The sequence below is a fragment of the Microtus oregoni genome, unplaced genomic scaffold, assembly GCF_018167655.1.
Source record: "Microtus oregoni isolate MIOR12 unplaced genomic scaffold, Mior012 000010F_ref0000083, whole genome shotgun sequence".
Taxonomy (NCBI): Eukaryota; Metazoa; Chordata; class Mammalia; order Rodentia; family Cricetidae; genus Microtus; species Microtus oregoni.
Window position 1 is genome coordinate 24146937 of NW_024543069.1, and position 26623 is coordinate 24173559.

Here is a 26623-nt window from a genome sequence, read left to right on the forward strand (position 1 = left end):
CGATCATAGGCAGCATTCACTCTCATCTTAACATCAGTGAAAAGATCCAGCATGCTAGTTAAGAAAACACAAATGTCAGCAATCAAAACCCATCTCTGGCAACTGCTGTGCTCATTAATAAAGCTTCTGGTGTTGATGAGATCCATATGACAGCAGTACTTAACACTGCTGTGTAGACGAGGCCCTTGAGCTGGGTTTTCTCTGTGTAGCAAAGCGATGCCACTGTCTATGCAGAGGTGTTTTGAAGTATTGGAACAGTATTGTAAAAGGAGGCTAAGAGCCTAGGATTTACTCTGTTTGTAAGCTATCATATTAGACCAGCATGGGGACAATATTACAGCATAGCAAGCACAATGAGCTTCATGTTTTCTCTTGCCTCCCACATCCCACTAAGGCTGAAACTCAGTAGCACAGACAGATACAGCAAGCACAATGGGTTTGTGTCACGACGGAAGAGCTCCAGGCATAGGAAACTAAACCATCTATATTGGGCTGCAAGAAAACATGCCTAACTTTTACCCCAGAGGGAAATCATTTTATTATATGGGCATATGACAGTCTCCCCTGTGATGTCTCCTAAGTATGTTGACTATAAAGATGTATGAGTTACCATTCAGTTGCTGTGATGAAAAAGCACAGTCAAAGCAGCTTAAGGAAGAAAGGGTTTGTTTTGGCATATGGTTTCAGTGATTGAGTCCACCGTGGTAGGGAGGGCATACTCACAGCTGTTCTTGCAAGCACTTTCATAGACCACGAATGAGGTCCAATTCCAGTCTTCCTGGGGAGACCTGTGGCTCCTGAGAAGTCTTAAGTTTCGAGTTCAGGTCATTACACTTTCTGAGGTCTGATATCCAATGCTGTTTGCCAGAAGTGATAAACCTTCAGAGATCAAGACTGCCTTTGGCCAAAGTGTAAAGTTATGATACTCTCTTGAAATTAAATTCACAAATAAATAATCTTTTAAAAGCACATAAAAATCACACAAAACTTCAGGAGTTCTCTGAAACCTATGTAAATGAACCGTGGCCTCTTGTCTAGAGGCCTCAAGCTGAACTCCACCTGTGGGTCAAACCCTCCTACAACACGGAACTCATCTGCAGCACCACGGATTGAGATATCCAGTTGTTCACCAAAATAGTGCATTCAATACACAATAAATGAATGAATGTAGAATATAGATAGCATTTTAAAGAAATAGAGTACACAGGAACAGAAACAAGGTGATATTCCTATAAAATTCAATTCTAAATTTATAATGAGAAAAGATATTAAAAATGATAGAACAAGGATGAGAAACAATTGGATCAACAGCAATAAATAAAGATGGCAGTATGTCATAAAAGCAGAACAAGGTAACAACAAAACCAGAAGGAACAGTGGAATTCCTTTAACCTCTGATATGTTTCTGTGGTTCATTCTTTCTTGCCACTTGAAGAAGGTCAAGTTCTGAGAGATAACCCAAACCTCAAAAATACCGCCCCCCGGACCAGTTCAATTTAAAACGTTTTCTGAACAAACTTTAATATCCAAGCAGAAGACAGAAGGAAGCCATCAATGGGATAAAAAAAAAAATCAGGGCAGCACTGTTCAGTTTCCATAAGTGCTGCTTAAGGAGTCTGGAAAGGGTGCACCACCAGCAGGTGCCATAGGAAACGAAGACCTTTGGAGTAGGAATTAGCGTAACCCAAGCACCTGTTTGGTGACTGGACTTCAAGACATCTTCCTTCACACAAGTTTGCTAAAAAATTTTCTTTTTTTCTCCAATTGCTGAATTTCATTGCCAGAAATTGCTGCAAGGAACTGGGTGAGGCTTTAAAAAGAGCCACAGTCTTCCAGCCCATAGAAGGCTGAAACAGGAAAAAAAATTAATTTTTCAAAACCTGGGTCTTTATGACTGTGATCTTGACTTCTCTCTGAGTAGTGATGGAGCCTGAATCCCTCAGGGAGCCAGGCTGTAACTCTTACCTGGGTGTCAGATACCAGAATCTATAGAAGCAGGATGAATGCTAACAGCTTTTGTAGCTGGCCAAAATTAGCAGGCAGCTGTCCCCACCTCCCACTTGTACTTCTTAAGGGCTTCCTTTCCCCGGTTCCTTTTTCTGCTTTGAGCATGATGGACATATGGCACATGGGATATTTCCATATCTACATGCGGCATAGCTTGCTACCTTGAACATGCATGTCTGCAGTTGCAGGTGAGATGAACTTGCAAAGGTGTGTTTAGGGAACCAGACAGAAGCAGGTGCACACTCTACAGAGTGCAGCAACTTTTCCAACTTTTCTTTCTAGAGAGACTAGAAGTATTTACTCAGTGATTGCTTGAAGTGGCAATGTCCCCACGCTAATTTCATGACCACGGGAACCACTGTCCTTCATATAACTTGCAAGTTATCTTTTGAATAATAAGTTATGGTTTGCAGGCCGCATGAATGTTCCAGAAATAAATCTGTAGTTTTTCCCTTTTCTAAGGCGTATGCAGAGGTCACCAGGAAGCATGAATAACCAGAGAGCTGTTGTTGGTTTTTATTTGTTTTGTCTTGGTGATGACTGAATGCTTTGCCCAATCAGGTATCGCTGGCCTAAGTGGACTTCCTGGGCCAGCAGAAGTTTCTCTGTATCATTTATAGAGTTCCTGAGTTCTCCAGAATTCCTTGGAACACACAGTTTAGGTTTCAGTTGAACTCCCAGCAGCTGCCTGACTTCATGCTAATAGTCTCTTGCACTGGAGCCTTCGTTGAGAGAATCCAGGCCCATGAAGGAACCCCTAGATGGCATCCAGTAACTTTGTCTTAAGATTCAAAAGTTTGGGGACAGGTCCAATGAATAGCCACATGCAGCACATAAATGGGGGTGCACACAGGGGCCAGAAGAGGTCGTCAGAATGCTCAGAGCTGGAGTTATAGGCAGCTGTGACTCACGAAATGTGGGTGCTGAGAATCAAACTCCAGGCCTCTGCAAGAGCATTAGAAACTGAATCACTGAGCCGTCTCTCTAGCCTTTCTGGCTAAATCCTGACGTGTGTTCAGATCTTACCATTAGTTAGCCTCACAAAATAGCCATCTCACAAAGGGGTTATACCTTTATTTTCCATGCCCAGTGCATTGGATGAGAGGAGTCCCCTGCTAAACTGAGGGATGGGAAACTCATTCTACTTGGGAGAAGAAAAATACAAAAACAGAAAACAACAATGAGAAAACAACCAACACCCGACTCCAGCAAGACAGTCAGAGGCAGGAGCGGCTGCACACAAAGCAGCCAGGACAGCCACACAATTGTCCAGGAGCCTTATGAATATAGTCAAAATGATGTGTGTCATAGTAAATGTCACAGAGGCCAATAGAGTTGTTTCTGTCATTGGCTCTACTTATGGAGGTTCAGGCTGCCAAAAATACCAGGCTGGGAAAAGCTCAAAACTGTTTAACTTAAGAGAGGATTGGAGAGGCGGGTGTAGGAGGAAGTGTTTTCTCCTCATCTTTACCCAACTGTCCTTAATATAACTTGCAAATTATCTTTTGTATAATAAGTTGTAATTTGTAGATCAAGTGCGGTTAGATTTAAGGATGGAACGCATGACTCAGGGGTCAGACATCATCGGAAGGAGACATAACATGTTTAGAGGCATGTGGTCATCCTTTAAATGGCAGCAGGAAGGGTTTTTCCTTGGTTTGAAAAATGCAAAGACAGACCCTCATCTTCTCACTGCTGGGATGCCCGAGTTTAGTCCATGGCGTTGTTCCTAGGACACCAGCCGCACAATTTCAAGGAAAGAAAACAACGGGGCTTCTTAATCAAATTAAAGAAAAGATGAAAGCAATAATTACTCAAATTTACTTGGCAAATTAGCAGGACAAATTAATTGAAATGCTACTTTTGATCATAAGGATATAATTATAAAAATCTTCGATGGGTAAAGACTCTGAGGCATGAATTAAATCAATTGGAACAACCTGATTATGGAGACCGTATGTTTAATATGAAAAAAAAGGAAGACTAACGATTGATTGAAAGCGCACATTAAAAATGGCCTTGGTGCCATTTTTTAAAAGATGCCAGCACTAGGGAGGCAGAAGTAGGCAGATCCCCGAGTTCAAGGTCAGCCTGGTCTACAGAGCGAGTTCCAGGACAGGCAAGAGTACATGAGAGTGAGCTCATGCCTCACACTCCCTGGAGAGCCAGGACCCAGAGACTGGATGACCCAGAGTCCTAGCATAGACCAAACATGACTGGAAAAATAGACATCAACGTAATAATGCCTAATGATATTCTCCTCTACTTAGAGATTGCTGCTCAGCTCAGTAGTCATCAGAGAGGCTTCACCCAGCAACTGATGGAAATAGATGCAGAGACCCACAGCCAAACATTAGGCTAAGCTCAGGGAAGGATTGCAGGAACCAGATGGGTCAAGGACTCCACAAGAAAAACCACAGAATCAACTAACCTGGGATGATAGGGATTCACAGAGACTGAACCAACCACCAGGGAGCCAGAACGGGACCGACATAAGCCCTCTGCATACATGTGACAGTCGTATAGCTTGATCCTCTTGTGGAACTCCTAACAGTGGGAGAAGGGGCAATCTCTGACTCCTAAAAGGAATTTTGGGACCCTACTCCTTATAATAGGCCATCTTGCCAACCTTAATATATGGGCAGGTGCTTAGTCTTACTACACCTTGATATGCCATATTTTGTTGATCTTCATGAGAATAGAAACAAAGAGGAAGAGTGAATGGGGTGGCGGTGGGGGGGGTAGCAGGAGGGACAGGGAGGAGAGGAGGGGAAACTGCAGTCAGGATGTAAATAAATAAATAGGCCTTATCCACATTGCAAATCTCTACCAGGCCTTCTTGTATATCAGAAGCTCTGCTGTGCACTGGGTTGTTTCTTCTCTTACACGCTTGTTCTTTTAACAAATAGCGGGACCATCACTGCTGTTAACACTTACACGGCATAAACTATTGATCCTTGTCACATCCACAGGCTACCCTGACTGAGGAAGACAACGGTGACTTTTCTTATTGTCACTGGCAATTTATGATGTCTTCCTAAGAAGACCGTTCAGACAGACTCTCCCCAGCTGTGGTCGTCTATTTATGGGCAAATGTATAGCCGGCTAGCCCAGGTCATTGGAGAGAGAAAGATGGGGGCGGAGGTGGAGGGAGGGAGAGAGAGACAGAGAGAGAGAGAGAGAAAGAGAGCACTATTGCATTACTGGGGAGCAGCTTGTCTTTGTTGTTTGACATGAACTAGGGTGCTTAAAGCTATAGGTACCAAACACATCTCTGCCCATGAGGGGAATGAACTCCAGGACAAAGTCAACCTGGGAATGGTAGATGGTTACTGCTGTTCTGCAGATAGCTCTTCTCAAACACAGACCCCAGACTGTATCTCTGAGGCCAGGCCCAGTGAAGTCTGCACCTTAACTCTGGCCGTGAGGTGAGTTCTCTGAATGACCTCTTTGTTTTAGTCAGTTTAAATTAAGACTTTTGTAATCTGCATATCAAATCATCCTAATTTACATACATGATCAGAATTGAAAATACCAGTGAGGGTGGACTGAGAAGGGACTAGGCAGTTCAGAGCACCATTCTTGCAGAAGACTTGCATTTCGTTCCCAGTACCCACAAGGTACACATTGATCTATAACCTTGTTTTCGGGGGATCTGACACTGTTTTCTGACATCTATAGTTATGAGTTATACATGCAGCACACATACATACATGCAGTCAAAACACTCATATACACGAAAAACTATTTTTTTTTAAAAAAACCACTGAGAAAATAATAATGTGGGAACCAAGCATCTAACTTTCTCAACAAGACCACTTCTGATTCTTTAAAGGTTGATCACTACTGTCAAGGGGGAAGCAATACAGTCACTGGCCAGCCCTTTGGGACTCTTAATTCTGTTTTTAAATGAGTAGCTTTGTAAACACTCCTCTCCTTTCTTCCTCATAAGTCAAGGCATTCAAAGGTCAGCATCATAACATTCTCTGATTTGTCCAAGTAGCTACTATTACAAAACTGGTTCAAAGTTCTGTATTTAACATGAAAATGCCTGACAAACATGTGATAGGAAAAAAACATAGGCATGCTAAGAACAAAAGCCACGGACATCCGCGAACAACCTCCTTTCCTTTCCCGTCTAAAAAGTGGAGACGTCTGGGTTAGGTCTTCCCCACACTGCATTACAACCACGAATGCCAACATTCTGTGAAACCCCGTCCTGCCTATTACATACATTTCCTGGGCCAATTCAAATGTTTTCCCTAGGGGTCCTTACTAACCTATAATCTCATGAAGTTACTTTGTATCTTGCATCCATGGTTTATGCTTGGGATTAAAACTTGCTCAGACGGAAAAACTAAACACAAAGAAGGCTCCTTTCTTGCCATTCCCATTCATCTCCCTGCAGCCCATCCACAACATCCCCAGGGAAAGACAAATGATCTTTTTCTTTTTTTATTTGATGTCTTAGGATTTCTATTGCTGTGAAGAGACACCATGATCACAGCAACTCTTATAAAGGAAGACATTTAACTGGGGCTGGTTTATAGTTCAGAGGTTCAGGGCATTATCATCATGGGGGTCCATGCTGGAGAAGCAGCTGAGAGTCCTACATCTTACGGGCAATAGACAGTGGACTGTGACACTGAGCGAACCTTAAGCAAAAGAGACCTCAAAGCCTGCCCCCACATTGATGCACTTCTGTCAGCAAGGCCACACCTACTTCAACAAAGCCACACCTCCCAACACTGCCACTCCCTAAAAGCTTATGGGGGCCAATTACATTCAAACTGCCACAGTAGGTAGGTCATGATGTAAGACAGTTTTAAACTATGATAAGCAAAGGGAGGCAGCACAAGTGCCCAGCAAGGAAATGTTCAGAAGTGACAGCTTCGTAAGGGAAGCCAGCATGGGCTACTATGTGGGATGGTTTGATAATGGTTCTAAGGGTTGTCAGCGTGGGCTGCTGTGTGGCATGGGTCTGACAATGGCTCTCTGTTTCTCTTCTTAGGGCTTTTGAAAGAAGATGACAGAGTCCCCAAAAATAGAACCCGGAAAAACAGTACAATAATCGAAACTTATTGACACCGGGAATCTAGTTCCCATTCTCGTCTTTAGATGATGCCATTGTCTTTCCCCTCATCATCCATGCAAAGAGAAAACATAAAAACTACCGGGCAGAAATTAAATTACACTAGTCTCTTGAATCGCTAATGTGGTTTTAACAACATAAAATTAATAAACAAGGGATGGAGAGGTTAAGAGCACTGGTTGCTCTTTCAGAGGACCTGGGTTCAGTTCCTAGCACTCACGTGGAGTTCACAGGTATCTGCAACTCCAGTTCCAGGGAATCTGATGCCCTCTTTTGGCCTCTAGGGCACGGCAGATACATGATTCACGGACATGAACGAAGGTAGACACACATATACATAAAGCAAAAGCAACTTAAAGAACAAAAAATAGATAATAACAAGCAGTGAAGAGGCATGCTTTAATTCAACATTCAATTTTTGGATGAGCAGTGTTGAAAAGACAGAAAATACCAGGGTCCAGCAAAGAAACCTCAGCTACAAGATCTGAGTCCTGTTGCGCACTCGACTACCTAACTCAATGTGGCAGCCCAGCCACAGGGCAGCTGAGGACAGGGTTCAGGTCGAGTTGGGGCCTGTGGTAAATGACTAGGAATGTTTCAAAGGCCAGGGAAAGGAAAAGCCAAACGACATATTAAAGTGTCTCCTTTAGACGCAGTACGCACTTAGAGCAAAAGGCTTTGGAAAGGCTATGAAGAGTCCACTTGGTGCCAGCGGTGGTTTTTTTTTCTTTTTTCTACATGAATGGTGACTACAAAAGTAATCCAAAACTCAGGCAAGCTTGCACTGGAAGAGGGGAGAAGAGGAACAGGAAGTGGCTTGCTTTATTCCTGCTAATAAGGAGCACACTGTGTCCTTTGGAGGGAGCCAGTTTCCCTGACACTGAGGTGCAGTAATAAAAACCGCTTCTTTTAGGTTCTCAATTCTGTTTACTTTTCTTCACCTCCCTTTATTGTCTTTAAACAGTATTTTGCTATGTAACCCATGATATGAACAAGGGAAAAGAAAGTCATCAGCATTGTAACATAAACATTTAAAAAAGTGATTTAGAATGGAATCAAAACCCTTGGGCCAGTTCTCAGAACTTTTCTCCTGGAATCGGATATCTTATGGGGGCAGCAGATGTTTAAGACAGTAGACTGCACAGGTGGAGGACGGCCCAACAGGCAGAGGCTAAGCTGCTAGTCCACAAGGCAGAGGGAGCAGACTGGCCGCCTTTGGCAGTCACAGTTGCACAGCTGTTCCAAATATGGCATCTTGGACTTCGGGAGACCCACAGAAGCAGGAAAAGACACTCTGACCTGCCCGAGCCCTTTGGCCCTGAGGCAGGGTCATGAAATCTAGGCAGACTACTACTTCTTCTCTAAGTAAGGAATATGCTCCACAAGCGTCTGCACCTGAAAGGTATCTATGTCCCTTCAACACAGGGGCATAGTGAGGGAGACAGATGGGAGACAGATGGCCTCGCTATTACTATTGGCTCGCACCCCATCCCGCCCAGTCCAATCAGAGCTCTCCATGACTACCTAATGCCTTATTAAACCTGGACAGGAAGCCATGGGTTTAGCATCTATACAATGTCTTTACCTTCTTATGAAGGTCCTTACATCCTGTAAAATGTATTTGAAATACCTTTACGTGCTTTTCCCTCACTAATCTACCTTTGCGATAGGGGCCTGAGTCATGAACCCAGTGGGGGTGAGAACATATGTCCCGTCCTGTAGTAGGGGTTTAGCAGTCCTTAGTCCTTGGTCCTGTGACCCCTGATCCCAGAAAAATACTCCAAGAAAAAGAATTGAGCAAAGACAACCCGTATTCATCAAACATTTCATTAGGACATACCTTAAAGCAAGAGGAAGTGAGGTAAACTTAGCTATATTCTCAACTGAAGAGAGATAAGGGGGTGATTAAACCGGTGTAAGTTTATCGACCAAGTAAAGCAGCCTCCATTTGCCACAAATGGAAATCTTGTATACTATGTAATATGCACTCCGTTAGAAACCACGGAGGCTGCAGGGCGGGGAGGATGCACTTAGCTACAAGTGGAGAACAACCGAACCTGTGCATTCAGCACATAGACGAGCACACAAAATCCCACACACGCATCCCATCTGAGGAGTGGCGGCTCACTGCTCCTGCAGTGGGATTCTCTGATGGACTCTTCTTCCCTCCAGCTCCCTCTGCTGCGATGGGCTTCCTGCCCACCAGGAGCGTCCATCTGCGGTTGGTGATCACACACATGCCCGTACTCGGGACCCTGCTGCAGCTCTGTCTCCCCCATTCCCCTTGTGCTCCAGACCCCACAGAGAAACTGCTCTGCCCTCCTTGCAATTTCCTTGCTTATTTTGTTTGCCTGTGAAGTCCCCAGAGATGTTTTCGGCATGTATAACGAGCAATAAATATATGATTTTTTGAACAAAGTAATCAGAGAATATAAATGCTCTTGAGAGCAGGGCCATTCTATTTTCTTTGAGTCTGAAATATAAATCATAGTGCTAGCAAACAGTAGGGTATTAATGACTCCTCATTAGACAAACAGATAAATGTATGTACGTGTGTATGTATGTATATACACATGCACGTATGTACACCATCAGACATGATGACTAGCCGAATGCAGCCCATACTGTCCTCCTTCTAGGAAGCAGTGATTAAGCCCTTTTTCCAGAAAGGATGGCACAAACTTACCCAAGTCAAACTGGCCAGAGATGTAACCACAAGTCTGCCGGACTTCCTCGCTGTCCCAGCCCAACGGGTAGAGGGCACAGCCAGAGCCAATCAACAAGCCTGTGGAGAGGTAAAACAAGAAGACTTTACAAATCAAAACTGAGAACATGACAGGCCACGGTGCCTGCCCTTTGAAAACATCGCGTTAAATTCCTCTAAGCAATCTCAAGTCAGTTAGATTCCAAAAACAATACCGAGTCTGCTTAAAATAATAGTGAAAATAGACACAACTCAATTTGTTTTCCAACTTTGCCTTTTAAATGCACTAAAAAACTTTGGAAATCCTGTTAAGGAAATAAAACCAAGACTCTCCTAATCCCACTCGCCAAAAGCCAACCAATTCCATTAATCCCATAGAGAACTCATTCCGGAGCAAGTGACGTTACTAAGTTATACTTCATAATTCATCAGAGTTTGTTTCCAATATAAGAACCAACACCAAAGGTTGCCCTGTTGTGAAATTTCAGCAGGAGCAGAAGAAACAACCCTGTCAGACCATCCCTTGAGCCTGTGAACTGTACTGTCTGCTCTTGCTATGCTGAGACTCACCCAGCATCCACACAGCTCAGGAATATTCTAGAAGGCAGATGCATGACCGTCTGAATCCTCTTCACATACTTGTAAAACCAAAGTGTCTGAGAATTAGACGGAAGAAAGTGGCTTCATTTTAATATAAATCCGCTATCTTGGCAGCAGACAGTGCTAACTGCTTTCCATGAGTCTTAAATTATGTATGGGTTTACAAGAACCTGAAAGGGATTGAAGCCCATGCCATTGGATTCTGTGAGCTAATCTGAAAGTAAGATATGGTCACACCAATCCGTGAGTACTATTACCACTCACGATGCAGATAAGCTGAGACAGCAGTACCGACCGATGCCACTGTGTGATGGGTGAGAATGTCAGTTATCAGCTACCACGTAAACAGCCCCTCATGGGAACACCCTTCAGTATAGTAACACGGATGAGAAATGCCCTAACAGGAGAGCTTTGTCACTGATATAGCAAATGCTTTCGGTACCTCTCCAGCCAGCCTTTGATCTGTTCTGCGCCCCAGAGAGTGGCAGTGAGGGGTAAAACCATATTTCTCTAACAGTCATCTGGGGCACAACGGGCCGTGCCCTCCCTAAACACTGTGCTAAGCTATGAAGAGAGTCCCCCAGTGAGATCCTCATCTCCTGCCCTGGTGCTCCTTCAAGTGATCAGAGGGTCTGATCTGAGAGTTCTGGATCCTCAGGATAAATCACTGACTGCAGTTTGATCTGTCTGCAGTGCAGAATTGGGAGTCAGGTTCTGGCTGGGACGCCATCCACAAAACAGTAAGGCAGGGTTTGCTGACCAGGCAAGTAAGTACCTACCGGTCAGCTTCCTCAGGCTTTTCCCATTGGGGAAGTTTTTTTCTGAGCTAGGTTTCCCCACCATTAGGTAAAAAGATGTTGACGATGTCAGAGTTTATGCAAATTTAATCCCATACATATTAATCTATGTAAGAGCATTACACGATACTTAGTTCTTAGTAGGTAACACCCGTTTTTGAGATTTTGTTAGTAATTTTTTTTGTTTTGTTTTTCGAGACAGGGTTTCTCTGTAGTTTTGGAGCTTGCCCTGGAACTAGCTCTTGTAGTGATTTTTAAAGGGTAACAAATACAGAAATGTTTAGGATAGAATTTGTTCAAGTGCCAAATTAAAACAAAAAGTGGTAATATGTAAGCCATCAACAGCTTTCCTGTCTAATTTGGAAAGAAATATTCTAATTTACTAATCATGAAGTCCCAAAAGTACATTCTTGGTCCGGTGGTACTCTCTAGCTGGGTTTGGGCCCTGAACAGGAAGGAGCTGACCCATGCTAAGTTACACAGGCAGGAAGGAGAGCAGCAATTCCCTACAGTACAAAACACTTGGGAATCCGTTCCTTTGCAAAATCCGGCGCTATCTTTGTGAAACCACGAAAAGCAGACTCAGCCATGTAAATTAACAACAATTTTATACACAGGAAACTCGCACTGAGTGTGTGTATTTTAGGTAAACTTCCTACCTCTAAGCTACCTTCCGGCCCTGAGTGGAACCCTTAGAAAGCAACTACAAACACAGGCTCACGTTTAAAAATCAGCTGTTTCGTGGAGTGGACGAGTTCACGTGAATTTCTCTATTAATCTTTACGGAGACTGTATGTTTGTCGTCTACTACTGTCTGTTCGCGGGAAGGACACTAAAGATTCTGAGAAACATTTCTAGAAGACAAGTATATGCACCTTTAGGGGGCTAACTGGTGGCCGCACGTTTTAGGATCTGCAGGCAAATACCAACGGTCAGTAAATGCTTTAGCGGGTGAGAACCAAGAACAGTCAGGAAATCAGTTCTGCTTCACAATGAAGGACCCTGGCGACTCCATCAAAGCCGTCACCTTATTAGTATCTCAACACATATCAGACACAGCGAGTATCACGACTGGAGACTCAGAAAACTCCAGGTCGTATCAGACAACGCTTATCTCCTATTCAGGGAAAATGTTATCGAATTTGGGGCCTGTGTCCCAAGCCAGGTCCAGCCACCTGTTCCCAACAAACCAATTAGAACAGCCAAATTAACTATGGAAAGAAGAAAAATAAGATTTATTCAGTGTGGTCACACTGGAAGAGAGAGAGATAGGGACGCGCTGCCATCTTAGACATCCCGAGGAAAGACTGAGGTTTAAACAGTGGGCCGTGGATGGATCATTTAAGGCGTATGATCAGGCGTGATGCTGCTCATTAACTCATCACTGTCTGGCTCCAGAGTCTTGTCCCACGCGGGGGTGTGACAAATTGTTAGAATTATGTGACATCTCTTTCTGGAAGCCGAGTTCCTCCTCTGGTACGGCCCTTTCCTCCTGCCAGCATCAGATTCCGAGGGGAAATTCTCATTTCTTTGGGGTCTGTTGTTTCCATAGCCTGATAGGTTGAGAGCCGCAAGTGCCTCTTTATCATATCTTTGCTTCTGCCACTCCCATTACAGACGGGTGGGGCGCCAAAGAGTTGCCATACTGCACAGTACAAATATTGACCATTTTCATAGCTTTGGAAAAAACTCCAGTGGAGAGTTCTGCTCTAAGGACAAACTTCAAGAGGGTGCCGGCTTTCCAGACTCATACCCAGGGCCTGGTATTCTTTTGCAATAATTAAAGTTCACGCCTGCTCTTCAGTCTTCTTTCTCAGGTAAGGGTGGGAACTCCAAGTCTAAAACCTGTTCTTTAAACTGTCCTGCTAGCCGGAGCTTTGTGTCACGGTCTGTCTGGGAGACACTTCTGTGTGGAACTCAGAAGATGAGACTGGAGTAACCTGGTATTTGCCACAAGTTTTTCTGTAGACGGCAGACTTGAGATCTGGGGAGGACCTTCCAGACATCCATCCCCTCCACATTACCTAGAGAAGGTGGTTGGACATCAGTTTCTTTTGATCCCTGGACTTCTGGTTTCTGTAATTCCTCAAGTCAGCTCCTCTGATCTTCACCTTCCCAGACCTTCCAGCAAGCCTGCAAAACTTCAAGTCTAGAGGCGTTCTACTGAAGGGACATAGTGCGGTCAAGTCCCGGGCTGGTCCCATGTGTCACTCATACAAGATAAGGGATATGAATTTTTTTTCTATTCTCTCATACTGCTCAAATATTACACCTTGAAACAGGTGTAAGCTAATTTTTAACACTCTGGGTGGTAAGGACAGATATATATATATATGTATGTATGTGGGTGTATCTACATACCTATATGTGTGTGTGTATGTGTATATATACACACATCAGAAGGGTTAGCCTTTAGCCATTTCTGTGACATCCTCTCAGGCTAAGGAATTTAACATGCTAATTAACCTCTCTAGAAGTATGGGTGTCTTGAGTGGGTGCCTCAGATGCCAACTCACTGCCCTTAAGGTGCGGATGGGAGTTAACAAGCATTTTATGATCTCCATTGAATGTACCGTATTGTAAAAGGAAAGTCATTAAATGCAAAAGTGAGAACATCTTTCTGAACGAAAGGACTTGCCCCCATCCTGTTGCAGCCCTGCCACTCCTCAGTCCGTGGTGTAGTACCATTTGGAAGACCATGACTTCCTCTCCACGTGGGCCTTATACTACACACTGCAGTGGAGGTCACAGGAGCTGAAGTATCCGCTTAAGTGGCGTCTCAGTGATCCAACAAGTCTGGACCATTCTGGCTGCTTACTCTGTTCATCAGGAATAAATGGCTCCAGAGACCCTCTAGCTTCAAACTTTAATATTATATATAGAGATTTTCTTTATTATATTTATAGACCTTGTTACCACCCAGGCTTCATTTTAATTAAGTTCCTTTGCCACTGCATCAAAAAAAAATCATGAAAAAGCCTCATGATCACACATTTTGAAGAAAACTGTGCAGTCAGGAGGGAAAGTGAGGAAGGGCGCTGGCTGGGGGCGGGGCAGCCTGAAGGATGTACTGATGGAGGTGAGATGCTGGGGAGGTGTGAGATCAGGCTCACTTGGGATTAAGGAAGAATCTATTTTTGCAGTCCGGGAGACTCTGTGATTTTTACGAGGTCACAAGTTAAGTCACAAATTGCCAATTAGAAGACTCTCTCCTTTCCACCTCTCCTCACCCCTGCAATCCGCTGTGGGGGGTCGGGGGTGAGGGCAACACATCACCAATAAGGGCATTTTTGTGGAATGAGGGGAGATGTTGTCTTCTAAAAAAGAATAAAAAAAGAAACTAGGTGACTCAGTAATCCTTCAATTTAACAAATTCATTTTAGTAATATGTTGGTGATTAGGCCTTCCATCCCGACTGCCTAGGGCTTGAGGCTCATTCTGCTCAAGAACAACGAAACTGCCTGAAGAGCCACGTCAGAGGGCTGATCTTTCTGAAGAAGCCAGTGTTCATGGGGAAAAGACCTCTGTCTGATAAATGCAAAGAGACAGACGCTCCCGAGCGGTGATGGGTAAAGTTAAAAGGAAGCCTACTGTCAGGGCTGGGGAGATGGCTCAGTGAGTGGCTAAATGCTCTTGTTGCTTTTGCAGAAGACCTGGTCTTAGTTCCCAGCACCTACATGGTGGCCCATAACCATGTACAACTCCAGTTCCAGGAGATCTAATACCCTCTTCTGGCCTCTGTGGACATTATACACACATGTAGGTAAAAACATTCATATATATACTAATAAAGATTTAAAGAGTCTACTGTTTAGCTCAGTGAGTCCCTCAGCATGGATACTTCATCCATTCTCGTACTCCTATAGGGGACTTTCTACCAGTTCTTTCTAGTGTCCAGAAAAGGCTAGCAATGTCTGCCAAAATATTATTTATTTCTTAGCGTTTGAATGGGAAGCCTATACGCTGAAGAGTTCAGAGGTTCAAGAACAGACCTGGGGCTGGGAATTTTCCCTTTCTGTAAAACTCTTTCCATTCAAACTCAGCACTGAGCACTTGGCCTGCAGAATATTAACATAACAATTCAGCTCCTGCCAAGAAAGGAGAACAAACCCCTAGTCAGCCAGCGCCAACTGCTCTCCCCAGGTGGGAAGGACCCAGTCCTCATGTTAAGCTCATAAAGCCTTATATTTTTTTTCCAGACTGCTCTTGAAATTCAAGTTTTTGATGCGTTCTCATTCCTTTTCCATGACGATTGAGCCATTTTTTTCACCATTTTTTTTTAAATAGTGTGACTTTTCCCACCCATCGCCCCTTCAGTGGTCACACCCGCCTTTTTCCCCATCAATTCATCTTTTATGTTTTTTTTTGGAGACTTTCATCCATCCTCCAGCCCCTTTATCTCCCTTTCTGTGGCAAGCACTCAGGGAAAGTGTTCTCTTTACTGTTCTCATGAAGGCTGCTCCATCTTACAGCCGGTTATCTAGGCTTTCCTTTGGAGTGGGTTGGCAAGCTTCCATCTCAGAGCCTCCATATGCTAACTGGTGTAGGAGATAGTCTCCATTTCCACACTCGATAAGGACGCCTTACGAAATATAACAGGATAAAGAGCCAAGGAGAGGAAGCCCCTGCAAGCGCTGGTATTATAACTCTCCAGACCCCAAAATGCGGTTAAAAGCATATGCTATACTGTGTAGCGCGGAGGGTTGGTTAGGCTCCAGGAAGCTGTGTTCTGAGTCCTGACGTGATATTGAAGTTTAAATGGATGGTTAAGCATATGCACATGTAAGTGGCCATGGTCAAGTTGCAGTCCCGTCCGCCATTGACCCGCCATTATCCGGACTTCAGTCTCACCCTGTGAGGTGTTGTGACAGGTTGTTAGCGCTGTGTCACATCTCTTTCTGGGGAGACAATTCCATTCCTCCTCCTTTACTGGTACAGTATCAGACTGTACTGGATCAGACTCCGGGAGAAATTCCCATTCCTTCCGGGTCTGTGGTTTCGACCGTCAGATGATGGTAAGATTGAGAGACACACATGTCTTTTTTGACTATCTTCATTTCTACCAGGCCAGTTCGGTTTTCATGCCTTAAGTTCATGCTCAAACTCCATCATGAAAATACCTGCTGTTTAGGTTTAGAGATGAAGGCATTTAGACTCCCCAGGCCACGCAGCAATGAGCTACATGTGTTACCCCTCCCAGGGGTTCCCACATGCACGAAGGCTTATTTGAGGTTGCATTGTCTTGCAGTTATTTCTGTATTAAATCTCCTGTATATGCGATCACTTCCATTCAATGCCCTCATTCACAATATTTGTTAAACAGTCAGTCACTGTAGTATTATTTGGCATTTTTAGAAGCCTTGGGAAATTATGCAACAGTTCATAATTAACAAATAACACAAGACATATTATTGCCTCTATTTAATACAGAAGCTTATCAAAACTTTGGCCTGTACTTCCAAACACGCTGCAACGTTTCCAGGAGACACACTCAGCATTCTGAGTACTGTGCGATCGCTCGCTCCCAACCTCTATCTTCCAGAGACCCCACCAAGAGCCACATGCTCTCTGACCCACCCTCGACACATCCACACATGTAATAGCTCTGTTAACCTGAGCCAGTCAGCTGCCTGCAATCAAGGACCAGGGACAGGGCCCTCTGAAACCTGCCAGTCTCTGCCTTGCTGGGTGCCAGTGATCCCGGCATGAGTTCTAAGACACAGGGGTCTCTGTCTAGAAAGTGCACCTGCAGGCATCACGGTCAGCAACGGCCTTTCTGTTCTCACAAGTAACTGCCCAGCGCTGCGATACGAAGTAAAACCTGGTCATTTCTGCACGGACAATGGTGTTTTACGGAACCACAGGCAGATTCTTGTCATTGTTTAATCATCCTGCAGACGACTTCGGGTTTTCTTAAACTGTTTTTCAAAATGGTCTGTCAACCCTCATTTCTTTTTCTTTTCCAGCTCATGGGACAAAAGACACAAAAGACAGATACAGTATGTTAGGCCCCAAAGGGCTTCCTGGCTCACAGAAAACCTCACAAACTAATTTCAGCCATGAGTGGCTTGTCATCTTTTCTCTTTCTCGGGTCCCAGGCAATTGTTATAGCTGATCATATCCCACCACTTGCATGCGACAGCTCTCAGGCAAATGCATCAGCATGAAGGCCTCATCTTCCCGGCCCAGGGGCGCCAAGTTCGGCAGCCCCATCACTTTGGTTCTTCAGGATGCCCGGTTTTCTCGTCTGTAAAGTGAGGGGAATACCTTCTCCCTGGGCTCCTGCAAGGGTTAAAGGTGATGGTGTTTGTGGAGAAGCAGCAAAGCACTTCAGATCGAGGGCCAGTGAGAGATCTTCACTGGAATCCTTCTATCTGGTGCCACAGGCAGGAGACGGAGAACGATGCGCTTTCATAGATGTGGGCAGCATACTGATGGTGTCCTTTTCTCTCCAGGAAGAATCTCTTCATAGATGGGAAAGTAGTGAGGGCCCTAGGAAGAGGATTCCTACAACTTTGAGCATTGAACCCTTGAGCTAGAAGTCATTATCAGCCACATATACCTCAGTTAGTACAAATGACATCTTCGTAGCCGGACACCCTGATGCTTTTCCTTTTGGCTTATTTTTTTTTCTTGCTACTGCTTTACTTTTAGAGGCACCGTTTGTATGAGCCAAGTAGAGCCAGAACTAATGAAGTGGAGCAGGTAGAAGTGGAGACATCCACGTGCCATCCGCCACAGGGATGACGAGAAGCAGAGGCGGTGCACGGATGCGGCTGCTTGACACGCTTGGTTCATGGGTTTCACGATGAGGCTTCTGGACAGCGCTCAACACGCCCAATGCTGCATTCACACGTCTGAGACAAAAGCGAGGGGCATTTTCACTGACCCAGCGGTGTCCCTCATCTGTGTCAGAGTCAAAGCAAAGTTGCAGCAGCTTCGAATTTCCAGAGTGTGGAAGAATACTGTATAGAACTGTGTGCACGGGAGTGGGGTGCCGGTTAAAATGCAGTTTCTGCTTGGCAGCTCCTGCTGAGGCTGAGACGGCTGGCTAGGGCGCACATGCATCAGCCGGGGCCTTTCAAGGTTGTTCTGCGGGGTCTGAATCTGATACCTCCCTAATTAGCTACGTGACCCTGAGGCTTTGACCTCCCTGAGCTCAGACCTTCATGCGCAAAGTAGGGCTAATAATTTCTCTCTCTTAGCACGGTGCCTAAATCTGCAGCATGGCTGTCAGAAATAAATCAAAAGCTTAAAACAGTCTTGTTTGGAGCCCCGTGTACACCCGTGGCTTAGTAGGAACATTGCATTTGAAGTGACTGTGTCGATGCTAACAACGACCTTGCTACCACAGGAGAGGTGCAAGCATTTCAGCTCGTACCTGTCAATTTCAGTTCCTTCAGGAGCAGCTACTGAACTGTAGGTATTCATGAGTTCAAAGTGAGCACGCAGCAAGCCCAGAACCTCTTCCCAAGGAGAAATGCTCTATCGCTCGCTCATGTCGTCACGACAAACACATTTTCTAGATCCCATCCCAGGTCTGCAGCTAGGAATTGTTGCATCCCATTCTAACATGTTATCATGAAGTTTGCAGCACTTAGGAGCATTGGAGGCAATGCATGGCTAGTGTCTGCTCACCGACCATCGTGGGTCTAAGATTGACAGAGCTTTAGAATTTGCTTATTTGTTTATCGCCTACCAAGCCTTTTCCCATTTCTCTATGGATCTGGAAATCCATACCTTTTTTTTGGGGGGGGGGTAAGACTATATGTTACAGTAGATACCAAGCCTCAAGTAATATATTTCTTGCCATCTCTGATACCCCACCCTCTTGCAGTAGGCAAAACAGTTTGTCATTATCCATATACCATCTTCTAACCTTTGACCCAGAAGGGGCTGAAACTGGGACCCGTCAACTTTGGAAAGTGATTTATGCACAAACCTCAAGCAAGGACACTTCTAACCTTTTCACATTTCTCAAACAACTCTCCTGCAAACTAAAACAGAAACAGCTGGCTTGGGCTCTCTGACCCAGAAATACGATGGGAGCCCATTGAGACACTTCAGAAAGCCCAGAATGCCAGCAGAGCCCAGCAGAGCTGCTCGCTTTTAAGTACAAATATTCTCCCTTAAGGGTCATGCTGCTTTGTGAAAAATGAATTATTCTTAAAATGATAAAACAACAACACCAAAAAAAACCTCATTACCACCACCAAAAATATCCTCAAACAACCATCGAGTTTTTCTTCTTTCTTTCTTTCTTTCTTTCTTTCTTTTTCTCTGTTTTTGTAAAGCAGGGCTGGGCTTTAACAATAGCCTTTCAGAAACTAAACAAAAACAAAAGCTGAACCCTTAAGTACACTTTAGACTCTGGGCTTCACTCTCTCCTTGCTTGGCAAATGCAGATTTGATTCCAGCAAGGCTCCTGGCAGTGTGTGCTCAGCCTCAGAAACCGTTTCCAGTGGAAAAACTGTCAGGACAAAGGCTTTGCAGCCTGACAACCTTGCATCCAAATATTTGGTCTGCTGCTTGCTAGATACTGGCTGAGCAAGTCTTAAACATGAGCTCCGGGAGTTTCTTCAGAAAATGGATGCACCAATGCCTCGTACAGTCACTGTGAGGGCTAGATAAAATGTCTAAAGCCCCGGCATAGTACAAGGCATACAGTTCCCATCTCATGACATTCTGAGAAAGTAGAAGGAGCGCTGGGCTGTGAAGTCTGAGTTTTATTTGTACAACAGTGGCTATACAATAGGGAAGTGCACTACCTTCGGGGTATATTGTTTTATAGAACAGGTTGGCAAACGCTGGTATTCAAAGGCAGATAATACCGTGTGTCTGCTCTCACAGACAGCACAGCTCAGCATCATGAAACAGAATGCTGTCCCCAGCCCCTCCCAGCCTGATAAGCATCCAGATCTTTGCTTTGATTCCCGATAAACAACCAGTTCAGTTTCCTTGGCCAGGGGCTGGCCTCTGAGCGTGGGAAGCAGCCTCACTCATGTCTGACATACTCATCTTGAATCTTCCCAGGCTCCCTGGGGGAACTGACACCAGGGACCTCGGTGGTGGGATCGAGGGCCAGTCAGTGCACAGACTGTAACTATGTAACGAGACAGTTCTTGTCACAGTGTCTCTTATAAGAACTGGGGTAGATTTAGGATTTGTGTCCTGTTTGAATGAAAATAGATATAAGACCTAGAAGCTCTGATTCTAAGCAGAATACATGAAGTACCTTGTTTTGATAATACACAGAGGACTCGTGGACCCTGTGCCCTCTGGGAAGTGCCAGCTGACCTGGGAACCAGTGGATCTGAGTAATCAAGTTCCCTAGGAAGAAAGGAGAAGTGGGGGTGTGCACTACAGACAAGAAGACATGGCTTGAACCTTGTGTAGCTGCAATAAGCATTATTTCATCAACTGTTATTTAAGGGTGAATGAAGAAGGGGGTGTGGCCAGATTTTACCTCAAAGAGATAATGGTACGGGAGGGCTGTTAGCTTTGGAATCTGAGGGGCAGGGGTGTGACCAGGATCTTAGACTTGTCAATGCTTTGAGCCTCAAGATTGCTCTCAAGGCCAGGGGGATAGGCTGCCTGGACCACTTGGAGCTGGCATGACATCAGAGCAATGTATGTGTATGCAATTGCACAGCACGTACTAGACGCACCGCAGCTGGTTGCCTGTCATGTTTGCACAGGGCAAGGGAGGGGAAAAATCTATTAGTATAGCACTCAGGAGAGGACCAACAAGTGGAGGAAAATACCTCCCTTTCCTAGATCTTTTCTTTTCAGTCATGGCAACTGAACCCTGAGCCTTGTGCATGCCACACAGTGTTTTACCAATGTCCTCACTCCAATCTTGATACCCTAACAGCACAAAATCCCCAAACACAGCAGAGGAATAGTTACAGGGATCTACTAAAGGGGTGTCAGTCCCTGAGATACTTGAGTTTTCTGGAATCTGAATTCCATGGCATAAGCTTGTTTCAGTTTTGACATGACCTTGAGCCTGAAGAGCAAAACTCCCTCCTCACTACCCACGCATCAAGTGCCACAGCTCCCAGGTCTCCATCAATCCATTTTCTCCACCAAGCCACGAATTAAGGGCAGGAAAGAAACCTCAGACTCAGCAGTTAGAAACAGCTAACAAACTTGATTACATAGTAGCCAGGACTGCATAAGCCATATAAAGCATTTATAACAGATTCCAGCTTAAAATATTTCACCATCAATATCTGTGTCTATAAAGTATCCTTGTCACTGGACTACCAGAAAACCTGAGCAACCCACAACATCACTGCTGTGCACCATCAGTAAGGCACATGGGTGGGCAACACAATCAAATACTTTAAACACTCAGAACACACACGTATGCGCGCACATGCGCGCGCGCGCGCACACACACACACACACACACACACACACACCTGCTTATGAGACTTCTGAAAGTAAGAGCCCCATCTGTCTTCCTCGGGTCCTTTAAAAATACACTATCAATACCACGAAGACACAGCACAGCCATCTGGAAGAGCTGAGAGACAGCAACTGGGAAGAAATATCTTTCGGGACCTCTAGAGTGATTTTTTTTTCTGTTTTCTTTCCCTCCCGAAATGTCAAGAATGACTGGAGCTCTCAACTTTCCATCTGTGATCTCATGATCAGTCCCATGTAAGTTTTGAAAGTGATGAGAATTTTGTTTCCATTGGGTTCAATTTTTAAAACTTTAATAGAATTTTTCTTAGTTAACACACTGCCTTTAGTAATTTTTGAATATTTTAATATAAAATGTATATTAAGAATGTGTGTGTGTCTCCCAAGTAGATCCCAGTGAGGAACAAAAAAAACATAATTTAAATCCTATGACAGGCAGTCACAATGAAACTGCTCATAACTTTAAAAACATTATCCTAATTTCATAATCAAACAAACTCGGAACAAACTTTAAAATGAGTAAATACCGCACTTGAAGAACTGACAGAAAGCGGAACTTAGAACCAAGCCTTACAAACATTTCTTTTTTATTTTATATGCATGAGTGTTTGCCTGCATGCATATATGTGCACTCCTTGCATGCCTGGTGCCTTCTGGACGCCAGAAGAGTGTGAAACTGGAGTTACAGATGGATGTGAACAAACACATCTGGACTGGAAACTGGACTCCGATCCTCTGCAACAGCAGCCAGTGCTCCTAGCTGCTCTGCCATCTCTCCAGCCCCAGAATCAGTAGCCCAAAATCTAAACATCTAAATATGAATTTTACACAAAAAACCTGAACACCAGATATAGGCTTAAGATTCAAACATATATATATATATATGGTATGAATATATACATACATATATGTATTCACACATAACTTGTACATCCATCAAAGAGGAAGGAAACAGTTCATTTTTGATGAGAAAGAATGGCAGTGTCCATCAGAGAATTAGTGGGTTTCAATATGCAGATTTCCTGGGTAAAGGGAATAGGTCGCAGGCTGGAAGTTCACACAACCAAACAGAGCATGTTGGGAGCCAAAGGAGTATAGGAAAATCGCAGCCAAATGGCAGAGATGGGGCGGGGGTGGGGGGTGGGGGTTGGTCAGTAACATTTACAGAGTCCATTCACTCTGAGCCAGAAAAGTTGGCTGGCACTTAGTAGGCAGAGAGATACTGTACCATCTCTCAAGGTGACTATAACAAATTACTACCAACTAGATTGCTTCAACAACAGAATTTTATTTTCTTATAATTCTAGACGCTAAGAGTCAGAGATGAAAGTGTAGACGGGCTGGTTTCTTCTGAGGCCTGTTTCTGTTGTGCTGTCTTGCCTTGTCCTCTCATGGAGTTCCCGTGTCATAAAGGCAGCAGATGGGCTAGGTCTCACCTTAGTGACTTCATTTTCTTCATGGCTGTTTTATGGGCTTACATCTAAATGCAGGATACCCTAAGATACTGAGAATTAGAATTACAACATGGAACTTTTGGGGTGCACAGTGCAGCTCCAAACAGTTCAGTTTGGGGATTAAATTCCCAAATGCAAGAGCTGAACGGAATCCTCAAAATGATCTAATAGTTCTTTTTAAAATTTGTCACCAAACTATTCCTAAAGAAAAAGAGAATGGACCATTTGTTTTTCTCATATCTATTGGAAAGTCACAGGGAAATTTCTATCTCACAACAGATTTTTTTTTTAATATATAAAAATACTTTCCCCCAAATGTTAAATTTGATATCCCAGTAAGATATTTTGGGTTCAGTGAGATAGTATTGCTTCCTGTATATGAAACACCCCACCCGCTTTTCTATAATTATATACGTTATGTTTGTTTGATGTTAGTAAAAAGGATGCTAAGCTTCAGCTTGATGAGATTAAATGACAGTCTCAAATCACAGGCAGTAAAAAACAAAACAAAACAGCAGGAGCAGTAATAACAATGAAAAACATCAAAAGCAGACTGAACTCATATTCGTTGTCCAAAGCTTGTGTTTTGTGACGTCACAATGTCACAGAGAAAAGACAGAAGCAGCCGGTGTGACTGGCACAGGCCACATCCGATTTAAAGTCACACATGGAGACCCCAAAGTCCCAGACAACCTCATGGGCACACCAGCTGGCCAGCCAGTACCCCATCGCAAGACCTTAGAGAGAGCCCTCCCCAGGTGTGGCAAGGTGGCTCAGCCTAGGCTTCCTCCAGCCAGGGTGTTCTCAATGGTACACCCCCACATCTCATTCATGAACAGACAACAGCACCTGAGAGAAATGCCCCTGCCTCTGAGGAGAACCCAGAAGCTGCTAATCAGAGCCTCTGTCAAGTGAGCTGTGTACTGTACAGGGCTTCACGGGAGGCGTAAAACGAGAGATTGCCACAGTGAGTTTATCTCCCTTTCTCTGCTGTTTCTGGCAGTGGTAGTACAGTCAAGCGGGCTGAGTCAAAACAATTTTCTAAAAATTATGGATCAGCCGAGACCACTTAAAGCCTTGTTTTAAGGAGTTACTGTTAGGACTCCCCCATGGGATCTTTCGTGGACTCCTTCCCAGAGCCTTCTCCTCCAGGATCTAAGAATATGAATGATACCATTCTTTTTCCCTGCCTTCCCATGACTGATAAATGAGCCTGCACTTTTATTCCCCTCGGGAACTTGCGCGGTTCCCCTAAGGGCCTCATCGCTGGATGAACACAGCACAGAGCCCCAGCGAGGCTCTTACTGAGGAGCAACTGCTTTTGTTGGCAGACTTGCCTGCTGTCACTCAGCAAACAGGATGACTGTGAACTTCACTCTTTCTAAGAATGAGTTTCCAAACTCCCTCAACTGTCATGCAAGGAGTGCGGTAGGGTCTATAGGGCGGGCTGTGTGTCACAGCCCTGTGTGAAAGGTAGATGGTAGAAATGAGGGGATGTACCCCAGTAGTAGAGAGCTTGCCTAGCACACATGACCCCCTGATACTGGTCCTCAACTCTCAATCTGTATTTCTCTTCTCACCAAGATAAAGGGACGTAGAGGAAGGAGAACAGAATTCTGTTGCCCCTATGGAAGAACTGGGGGTTCTTGAAAAGCACATGTTGGTTGGAATTCATAGGGGGAACTGGATGAATGGAGGAAGGAAATAGAGTTGCTGTAGGTATCATTTGTTAAGACAACATCATACAGGAGGAAGATGAACCCTTAGTATAGTATGAACAAGGTCCTGATATTAAAGCAGTCAGATGGGAAGACAGAGACAGAGGAAGATGACCGAGAAAGATGGACGTAGTTTAAAGTCATGCCTACAGAAGAAGCCAGACGAAGCTCATCTCTAGACTCGGCAGAGGCATGTGCCTCTCCAATCTCTGTTTTCAGACTCTGAGATTCCAGAACAGCAAAGGAACTCATTTCCCCTGTTTGAGGCCACAGAGTTGGTAATCCTGTCTTACACAAGCCTTGGAAATCTAAACACTTCCTTGAAAATACATTCTTCACTCATTGCTTAATACATTCCTTCTCTTAGGTGAAAAGTTAATACAGTAAATTGAAAGATTAAAAAAAAAAAAAGAAAACCATCTTCTAAGTTTACCAAATCCTGATCCTCAAGCCCATCCTTACCCACCCCGTATGCAAACACCACAGCAAGAGACATATATGGAATCTCTGGTTTCCCTAAGCACAAAGAGGCAGCCTGTCCTCCAACACCACATAACACTGTAAATCTCCTTACCACCAGGTCAAAGAGGGAAGGTCAAGCTGGGAAGTTCATCTTGACCGGCTGAAAGCAGCGTAATTTACACAGGAGACACCGCTAACCATGCGTGCCTGACATGAGATACAAACGGCAGTGCCGTAATTTATATTTAAATGGCTCTTTTCTCCAAAGAGCTTGAAGCAATTTATGGACTTTTACTTAATTAATCCTTGCAAGCCATGCATGGCGAAGGGGAAGTAAGGTCACACACCCCTCTTTCTTCTGGAACCTCAAGGTTTGGCCGTTTGTTCTTCTCTTTCTTCTTGTTTGCGCGATTGTTTGAGTATCCCCTTTCTCAATACACATCTTCGTTTGCAGAATTGGTATTTACATTTCCACTCAACTGTTTCTGGGAGTTCCTAGTTGGTAGAAGAAAACTGTCTTCATCTATTCCTCCTTCGGGGACATTGGAGCTTCTTCAGAAAGGCCCTGTGCACTTTGAAATGGCATTAACATGTTTTTAAGGTGGAGGCGGTCTCTCAGATACTACACTCTTGGATCAGCTGTCAGAACGCATCCCATTGATTGCCCTCCAAGAACTGATTGATGGAACCAGTGGTGAAGAAGTGGAGGAGAAGACTCCTGTCCCTCTCCGAGGATGTTGGGAAACAGTGAGCACTTGGCTCTGAGCTGGGAGGCCCTTCCTTGTATTTACTGAAAGAAAGGCAAGGACTGGTCCAATAAGGTGCAAATACCACAGCATTCATCCTGCCTTACGTTTAGGGCTCTTCTGCCTAGGCAGAGCAGAGGAAACACTTTCGCGGTGGCTGACTTGCCTCGGATGGCTCTGTGGAGCTGGCATATCTCACTAGGCTTGGCGACCTTGATAGCACTAGTTCACCATCTTGAATACCTTTCAGTGAGTGACTTTACCGAGCACCACTATACCGTGATCCAGTCTAACACATCTGGTGATGTTGGGCATCACACTCAGGATCTCAAACATGCAAGGGCAGGCCTCTATGACGGAGCTCCTACCCTCCAGGCCTACCGTTCTTACAGGCAGCTAGCATGTCTATGGCCAGCCAACCCACCAATATAATAAGGGCCGTAGGAACCCAAATGTTTTAAAACCCTGTGGTTACTCAGACACTATAAGAATTTCAACAATGGCCTTTCGAAATTTCAACACAAAGAAGCTTTTGTAAGCGAAAAGAAGTTAATCCTCAATCTGATTTACTCCATTTGTACTAAAGTTAAAATTTTGTGTATTATTTGTAGC

The 26623-nt window shown here is 44.4% G+C and overlaps 1 protein-coding gene across 1 annotated transcript in view; it reads right to left on the bottom strand.

Moving 5' to 3' along the window:
- The window catches only part of Lhfpl6 (LHFPL tetraspan subfamily member 6), a 186530-nt gene that overhangs the window by 15552 nt on the left and 144355 nt on the right, over window positions 1-26623 (bottom strand). Inside the window, exon 3 of the mRNA XM_041659512.1 lies at window positions 9786-9884. Coding sequence (XP_041515446.1) covers window positions 9786-9884 — 99 coding nt within the window. The remainder of the gene's footprint in view (window positions 1-9785; window positions 9885-26623) is intronic.